At 39.1% G+C, this 9,061-nt stretch overlaps 1 protein-coding gene across 1 annotated transcript; it reads right to left on the bottom strand.

Annotated features, from left to right (window-relative positions):
* Nucleotides 1–1,811: 1,811 nt before the first annotated feature.
* Nucleotides 1,812–8,092, bottom strand: ttc22 (tetratricopeptide repeat domain 22). The gene is made up of 8 exons (XM_080887595.1): nucleotides 7,710–8,092; nucleotides 5,830–6,130; nucleotides 5,447–5,502; nucleotides 5,259–5,374; nucleotides 4,462–4,580; nucleotides 3,575–3,736; nucleotides 3,292–3,444; nucleotides 1,812–3,209 (listed from the first exon to the last, which is right to left on the bottom strand). The coding sequence occupies exons 1-8, from the start codon at nucleotides 7,979–7,981 to the stop codon at nucleotides 2,670–2,672; spliced, it is 1,719 nt and encodes a 572-aa protein (XP_080743721.1). The 5' UTR covers nucleotides 7,982–8,092; the 3' UTR covers nucleotides 1,812–2,669.
* Between the last annotated feature and the right edge of the window lie 969 nt (nucleotides 8,093–9,061).

The following is a 9,061-nucleotide window of genomic DNA, read 5'->3' as shown; positions in this document are numbered from 1 at the left end:
GAGTACCACCCTTGTAAGCATGAACAACTCTCTATGCAATTGTTCAGCTACAGTATGTGTTGTCTCATGTATTACGACGTAAAACTGCAGTTGTTTTCAGGCTGCTATGGTTTCTGGTGCTGCCCTTGCCTTACCTGCACAGTTGTAGGACAGATGGGAGACCACCGCTGTGTCCCATTATGCGACATGTTCAGCACAACTGATCTCAGCCATTGGGATACCAAATGTTATACCTCCTGCTGCCTTGACCATTAAGGTTGGGATTCGATATAAATACGGCATCAAGTTAAATTTGTCAAAGAAATTCTTGTTAAAAATTTCTGCTGTTTTTTACATTCCCACAGTCAGAAATAAAGAGAATCAAGTATTAGTAATAGTTCAGTTCAGTAATAGTTAATTCAATCCAATCTTTTTAAAGGCACTTTATTTTTTAAGGTAAAGACCCTATAATAATAGAGAGAAAATGCCAACAATCAAATAACCCACTTTGAGCAAGCATTTGGCAACAGTGGAAAGGAAAAACTCATTTTGAACAGAAAGAAATCCATGCTCAGGCAGGGACAGCTATCTGCCACAACCGATTGGGGTGATGGGAGGAAGAAGAAGCTGTAACTAATGACTGGATAAAGTGGTAAAAGTGTATAATTACCAAATATTTCTCTACAGGGTTCTATCTGTAAGGACATCATGAGTTCCTGTTTCTGTGTGTGGTGCTCTTGGTGTGAGATGCACCGTGAGTTAAAAATTCGCAAGAAAAGCACAAGTGTCATCAACATGCAGCCTGCACCAGTTAAGTCCACAGGCAAAGATGAGAGTCTGTTATGGCTTCATGCCAGGGTTGCTTTTCATTGGTGTGCTCTGTCTTTAAAAAGGCATTTGATTGAGTTTAACTATGTTTGGTGTGACTAAGTGAACTGGTATTTGGTTTTGACTTTTTTTTTAAAGAGCTGGTAAGAGGTTTGCTTTGATGATCTAAAGACAAGAACAATATGTTTTATTCATGCATATTTTTAATTTAATCCCTGTTTTAAAGATCTCTGACTCATCAAACACATTTGCAATAAATAAAACAAGAAACGGTCAAAGGCCTTACGATGGGGGATCAGACAAATTGTAACTCAAATCATTATCATAAATCTAACTTTTAAAGAAAGCAGAGTTAAAGTTTGTCTTTGCCTTAGCTCATTCAGCATTCAGTCTAGGTTTACTTTGTGACTTTCAGTTTTCTTGTTTATGATTTGATAGAACAAAAAGATTAATAACATTTTTGAAATCTTTGTGTAGTTCTGTAACTTTTTTTCACGTGGTTTTTGTCCTTCATGTAAGTTTCTATCTTTCTGCACCGGCGCTCAACAAAAGAAGTTGTCAAATGAACTTAATAAAAGCATTTTTCCTTTTATGTAAAAATTTACAATGTAATTTTCCACTGTTTTATACTTTTGAATGAAATCCGTCCTGAGCATCGTGTTATATGTTATTTTCTGAATATTCAGAATATGTTATATCCTGTAAACAAGATCTCATGAGTCCCCAGTGTAGTGGCAGTGAAGTCAGCAGAGGCGTCTGAAATGTGTCACGACAAACTCAAGGCTACGTGAACATATTTGAGTAACAATGGAATGGAAATCCATTTTGGCTTCCACAGAAAGGTGGAAACTGCTTCAGCTGCTTTTGCAATCACTCACCTTCACACTCGACTCATTTTGATATCCTTGGCAAGACAAAAAAGAAAGAAAAACATATATAAAGGTTTTACTAATTTGTATCTTTTTAAAAAAAAAAAAAAAAAAAAAACTTTGGCAAAAATAATCTTTCCAATAATCTTCTTTCCAGACTCTTACTTTCATTTTATTTTCACTTTCTACTGTACTTGCCGGTAAGTATTTTTAAGTACAGAAGATTACACCCCTAATTTAGAAATGCACCTTTCAAATATTGGGGAAAGAAAACCCTTAAACCAGCTGTACTTTCCTTAACGGTAACTAAGGCTTGCGTATATGTTAGTATAAAAAATACAGAGTCCCAACATACATTTCTGTGTGATTTTATCCTTCAAATTGCAGCAGGATGAAGCAACAGGTTTGCTTTGTATATGTCATCATAACTTATTCATTTAACTACAAATTAATAGACATGTATTTAAATTAAGGAAAATATCAACAATCACTGTGTCAACTAAATGCTTGTACCCCCTCAAACCTGTGAGATTCCACATCTGCAAGAGTTGGTGTATTAAGTGTTCCAAAAGTCATTATTTTATTAAATGCAATTTTAAATGTCCTATAAACACTTACATCACACTTCTCAAAGGCTCACAATACATTGTTGCCGACTCTGTTTTTGGTTCAACAATCTTATGGTATATACCCCCATCTGCAGGTCATTAGTGGTAAAACATCTACTATGTGAGAGGTAGTGGGACAGTGTGTGGGTTTTGCAATAGCAGTAAGACTGCTTAAGATGTAAAACTACTCAGTTTGCGAAGCACTCCAAAAAATATGATACCTTACAGCTATTATCTTACAAAAAACAGAACGATAGATTAATCACAGTTTGGAGAAAACATCCTGTAAATGCTGTATAGGCAGCACTTAGTAAGAGCTGTTTATTTAAATACATGAAATGATGTTAAGTCATTCTTTAATAACTGTTCAAGCCATATCTTTGCATCATTTTAATGAGACTGACCTAAGGACCAGTGATCTCTTTTTAGCCAGCTGTTTAGGCACCACTGTATCCAGCAGCCTCCTCACTAGGTCCAGGCGTCCTGTCTTGATCAGAACCCTCGATAACTCTGTAACCTCTGCCGTGTGTGTCGTATAAAGGTACCTCAGCTCAGCCTTCACTATGTCCTGAGAGTACAGCTCCTCTGCCTTGAGCACCCACATTTCCAGCTGAGTGATGACAATGCCAGGGTCAGGGTGTCCCTGCATGAACAGAGTCAGGAGAGCCTGTAAGAGGCAGCGCAGGGCTGTGGTGTCTCTGCTCCCTTGTTTCTCTAACTCCAGAGCTTTTTTGAAGCAGTCTACGGCGTTCTGCTCCTCGCCTTTCACGAGGAGGCAGCGTCCTCTGAGCACATGAAGTTCCGGTAAGCAGTCTCCCAGCTCAAACTTCAGAGCGTGAGACAAACTCACCAGGGCACTATTTATTGCACTCTCATCCACCAAAAGGCTCTCCTGGAGTGCATCTACACCCATGTAGTAGTATACCTGAAATGAAAAAGATCAACTTGAAAGCCTTGTTGGGAAATGAAACACAGAATTTGACCAGCTTTGCACGTTATGCTTTTACCTGTGCCATCTCCAAATGTGTTCGAAGACAGGGGCGTACACCGAGTACTTTGTCTAAGTCTTTTCTAGCTTCAATTAGCTTCTGTCGGTCTGGGATTCCACCATCACCAAGCTTTGCCTTCTCGAGGTCCCCCATGTACAGGATTATATTGATCTACACAGAGAACATGTTGTCCAAATATGTAAACTTTTTACATGTACTAGCCACTTTAAACTAATACAGCTATTCTGGCCTTAAAAGGAGCTGTCATAGCAACTGACTTGATTAGTCGTAGCTACAGTACCTTGGCACGGGTGCAGTGAGCCTGCCAGTTGAGTTCTGGATCTGGCAGCACATTTAGGGCCATATTGCAGATCCCTGTAGCCATTTCATGTTTACCCAGCAGAGAGAAGACTCTGGCCAGAAGGTTCAGGATAAATGCATCGTCACTGGCCATATTTATGGCCTGGAAACACAGACAGAGCTGTTATTATCTCATCTTAAAAGGGAACAGTGCAGCAGTATTTCTTAAACCCATCCATCCATTCGCTTCTGCTTATCCTTTTCAGGGTCTGGAGCCTATCCCAGCTGTCATAGGGTGAGAGGCGGGGTACACCCTGGACAGGTCGCCAGTCTGTCGCTCATTGTTAAACCAAATGAGCAATTAGTAAGTGAGTGAGTTAATGACTTGTTCAGCAGTTTTTAGCTGAAAAAAACCTTCTGTTGTCCTAGTTAGATACATATTTTTCAATCTTTTGAACTGAAAAGTCTCAAATAAAAAGCATTTCACTCACTGGCCCTCATTTTAGGTTTGACAGCATTTTAGCAGATAAAGGTGAATGGCTTAAACATGAATTGAGCTGAAGTTTGGGGAAGGCCTCGGAGAGGACTGGCAGCGGCTCCCGGGCCTGGAAGATCACCGTGTACTAAATAGAAGTGAAGAAGTGAAAGAATTGAAAAGGGGAGCGAGGGAGGGGCACAAAAACGAACAGCTTGTAGAACTGGGGGAACATATATAGGTAAGAACCTGAAGGAGCGTGTTCGGAGGCGAGGCCCCACTCCTGAAATTCAGATACTTTATCGCTAACAAAAGTCAGATGACAGGCTGATTGCAGAGGTTTAGTCCTAACAGTTTGAGGGAAAGTAATTGTTTTTTTCCCAGCTTGGTGAGAGGTGCATGAGTTAACTCACAGTTCCATAACAGGACAGAGGATCCGAAGCCGAGAAACCGCAGTCGTGTATGGACATGGGCACAGGGGAAAACTCCTTCTTCCTTTCTAACATGATGCCGACATAACACCAAGCTAGAGCTGATGGGAGAGACGAGAAGATTTGGTTTTTCAGCTTTTATTTTTTGTAAATAGCATGTACTTGAGGAAATAGACAAACGAACTGGCCTGTAGTTTTAACAAAATGATTTCAGCAACAAAAACTAGTAGCTCATTGATATGGATAATACACCTTCACCGACTTGCAATCAATAATAATAATGATAATATGATAATGATAATAATCATAATAATCATAATGAGACTGTTGGGACTATGTTGAATGTTTTTCTCTTGATAATAATCTTTCCCTTGTGCAATGATTGACTTTGACTTTCCAAATTGTTTGGGAATGACCTCTTCAGACTGACGCGTAGACAGAATTGGTTGTGTAAGATCATTGTAGACGTTCTTTTAGAAATATATAATGTCATGATCTAATATGTTGTGTGTTGTAGTTTTAATCTGAGACCTTTAAGGACCACATGCGGAACAGATTTGTATTTCTTTTTTCTCTCTGACTCCATGACTGAAAGCATTTATCATGACTGTATTGATCTGTCTTTAGTTAGTTTGTATAATTCAATCTCTGATTATTAGAGTCTGGTGTGGCCAGTCTTCATGAACACCTTTAATTTTGATTTTTTTTTTGCTGTACTGAAACTTGAACATCTGTAAGAACTGTGGATTAATTTCAATACAATACTGTCACATGTTTACCTTTGTGCTGTGTTTTCTCAGATTCCAGTGTTTCTTTCAGAAACTGGAGTCCTTTATTGTAGTGCGAAAGTCTGGAGTACTCAGAATCCTCTTTGGTCTTTACTATGTTGTCCAGCCTGCAGACAGAAAATAACTTGAATATTTTCACACTGTGTGGTGATAGTAATCTAAATCATATCACCCTGTACCTTATGTAGATTGTTGCCATTTTAAAATACCAGCTTCGTTTTTCCTCTATCGGTATCTGAAAAACAGCACCACAAGTTAAGTAATACCCCACTTAAATGCTCCCTACAACATGAAACAGTGATTTGAAAGCTCTTATCTGCTACTAAATTTGTGATTTTAGACTACAACAAAGTAAAATGGCCTCATTGTCTTCCTGTGTGTAATCTTTTGAGCATTGTCATATTCCTTCAGTTAATTCCAGTAGAAAAGCTAGAATGATGTGAATGCTCACCATCTAACCAGTCATTATATCAGTGCTCCGCTTTGTCTTTACACTCTGCAATGTGATTCTTGGCAGTTAACCATGTGTTGTCTCTTTATTTAAAGTATTCATATCTCTCACCAGGTCACCCCCATAATGCAGGGCTCTGTTGTAAAAAGACAGTGCAGTGTTCAGTCGCTCTCTCAAGTCGTCGTCGCTGTCCAGCTCTATATCGTACGGAAAGACGTAGGCCTGCTCGACCAGGCAGCGTGCAGCCATAATCCTGATCTCATCCTGAGACGCCTCACCGCCGTCTAAGCCCATGAGGTTGGACACTTTGTCCACACACTCCCCTGCATCCAGTTCTCGTCCCAGCTTGTCATACACGTAGCCCAGGTTTGCCCAGGCATTCAGATTCCCAGGGTCCTCTTTGCAAATGCCCCTGAAAGGACAGAACACACAGACAGTGGGGCTTAGAATCAGGTCCAGATTAACATAAAGAGCTATCAGATCCAGGAGGCACTTAAAGACATTTCACACAGCATCTAACTAAAAAAATAAGAAATGGCAGCTGTGAGTGAAGTTGGAATTTTAACTATAGAATTACCAGCTACTGCAGTTATGACTATGTTGCAATGGGATAATTATCTTTTCTTCATTTTCTTGTTTCTTGTACTGTGCAGTAAGAACTGATAATTGTATATAGTGACATATTAAAAAAGGAATACTTGTGGATAGTTATAGTTGAAAAATTAAAGTTCAATGTATAAAGATGTATGTATTCATATATTTATTTATATGTGTTCACACTGTATAATCAAAACAGACATGTATGATGAACTAGCTAGGGGTAGGAATTAATAAGCATTTGCTTCCTCCCACTCTGTTTTGAACTGGGAGTGGTCAGCATTTTTTTTCTCCATGTGAATAGGATGGCTTTCAATGATTTCACCTTTATTAGTTGTTTTTTTTGTCCATTATTGTTACTTATATGTTCAAAATATAGATCTGATTGATTCATTACGATAGGGGTGGACACAGACACCTGGCCAGGTAAAACTACCTGGCCAATTGCTGTGCCAGTTGAATGACACCTCCTGTTTAGTCTTTAAGTGAAATTTTACATAGCTTACATGAACAAAGTTCTCATACTTGCAAAGATATTTAATCTAAACTAATTTTTAGATTACTACTCAAACTAAGTACTCAAAGGACTAAGTGGTCTGTCCTTCACCCAACTGATGATGGATGGATGGATGGATGGATGGATGGATGGATGGATGGATGGATGGATGGATGGAAAGGTGGATGGATGGATGGATGGATGGATGTATGGATGGATGGATGGATGGATGGATGGATGGATGGATGGATGGATGGATGGATGGAAAGGTGGATGGATGGATGGATGGATGGATGTATGGATGGATGGATGGATGGATGGATGGATGGATGTATTGACAGAAACTGACATTTCTGTCACCTGCAGCTGTGAATAGTGCTGTCAGCCAAATGCTAACGTGTTAATATGACAAATGAGTATTTCTGATTTTCATTATTTACCAATTCTTCTTAAAGATACTTTTGACTTGTCTCTTGTCACAAAGGGTTATAGCAGCTAATACCACATAGTTTTGTATTTCTGGCTGGCATTAAACCAGTCTTCTGTTGCTTGCAGAAAAATGGGTTCAACTTGCAGCACCATAAATGTGTCGCTGAATCATACGATAATAAAAGTGTCAATAAATAGTAAAAATTGGACAATCGAGCGCCATTTTAATGTCTAAAGTCTGCAGAGAGCTAAGTTACTTGAATTAAAATAAAAATGTGTATGATGTTTTTTACACATATAAACCTTCTTCACAACCTTCACAAGGCAGCAAAAACAAAAGAAAGAAAAGAAAATGCCGTCAAGATCTCTGAAGAAATCATGTATTCACTGTATATTTAATATCCTTCCTCTGACTCAGTGAATTTTCTGCATATTCTTCCTTAAAAAAAAGATGGCAGTGAATATTCACCTGAATATTTCCTCAGCAGTGTCCAGCTGTTCCAGGTTAAAAGCCAGCAGGCCCAACAGATTTCGCACAGCATATTGCAAATATCCAACTTCTGCTTCTAGCTCAGCTCGCAGGCTTTCCTGTCTTAAATAAGTGTCCCGATGTCTCAGCTTCACTGGCCCAGTAGGATCACAGTTAAGATTTAGATCCAGGTGGAAGTGACCAGGGATGTAGTCCATGTCCTCCATGAGAGTCTCAATGTCCTCTGTGTTTTCCCTTTCTGTGGCCTCCATCTTCTCTTCTTTAAGAAACGCTAAAAATGCTAAAAAATAATCTTAACCAGGGTAATGGTTAAGGTAGCAGAAGATCGTACCTAAGAACACACCTTGTCCTCTTTAGTCGACTTTCACATAAGTCACTCTTGTGCTCCAGGTTTGGACAGGTTGAACAGGTTGGGCTTGGGAGTGACTGGGAGTGGAAAAGAATGATAACTGAAGATAGTGTGAAGCTGTTGAAAAAATATGTTTGCCCACCTTTTTATTCTTATTGCACAATCAGAATTCTTGAATACATGAAATCATCTATATTCATGTTTATTGTCTGGAAATAAAACTGCCACACTTCTGTTCAGCCATGTTTCTTTGCCTAATTTGTATGTGCGAGCGTGCGTCTCTCTCTGTGTGTGTGTGTGTGTGTGTGTGTGTGTGTGTGTGTGTGTGTGTGTGTGTGTGTGTGTGTGTGTGTGTGTGTGTGTGTGTGTGTGTGTGTGTGTGTGTGTGTGTAGGTGGGTGGGTGGGTGGTAGGGTGTATTAAAAGTCCCTCGTGACAGGATGATTTAATTTCTGACTGAGTTTTGTAAAATTATCTTTGTGTCTTTGTTTTGAGAGATATTTGAGATTCTTTAGCCTTCCCTCTAAGCCTGTTTTATCACACACAAGAATGCAAACCATCACACTCAGAGTGACTGAGGAAACAGTCAAACCCAATCTGTGTTCTTAATCATTATTTGGGTAGTAAGTATGATTTGAAAATGGTATTTTTTTCAAGGCATAACAAAAAATGGTCAGTTATAAAAACAAAAAAGAAAGCGTGTGTATTGGAGATATGCAAATACCTTCAACAGTTCAACAAAAGCAGTGAATCCCTGTAAATCCTCACCTTATCATTCTGTCTTTGAAAATCAGATAAAGATGAGGTGAGCACTTTCTGTTACTGCGTGCTCCTGCGAACAAAACCAAACTCTTCCACTAGAGGGTAAACTTGCATTGTGATAAACCAGCCTGATGGTGCAACAAAGGGAGCACGCTCGTTCAGTGTTACAAGACTTTACTGACACTGAGTGCAACATCACTTTTATCAGAGGAAAAAATCTA

This window comes from Rhamphochromis sp. 'chilingali' (genome assembly GCF_963969265.1).
Source record: "Rhamphochromis sp. 'chilingali' genome assembly, chromosome: 7".
NCBI classification, from domain to species: domain Eukaryota; kingdom Metazoa; phylum Chordata; class Actinopteri; order Cichliformes; family Cichlidae; genus Rhamphochromis; species Rhamphochromis sp. 'chilingali'.
Note: the sequence above shows the minus strand (reverse complement) of the source record. Positions and strands in the feature narration are given on the sequence as shown.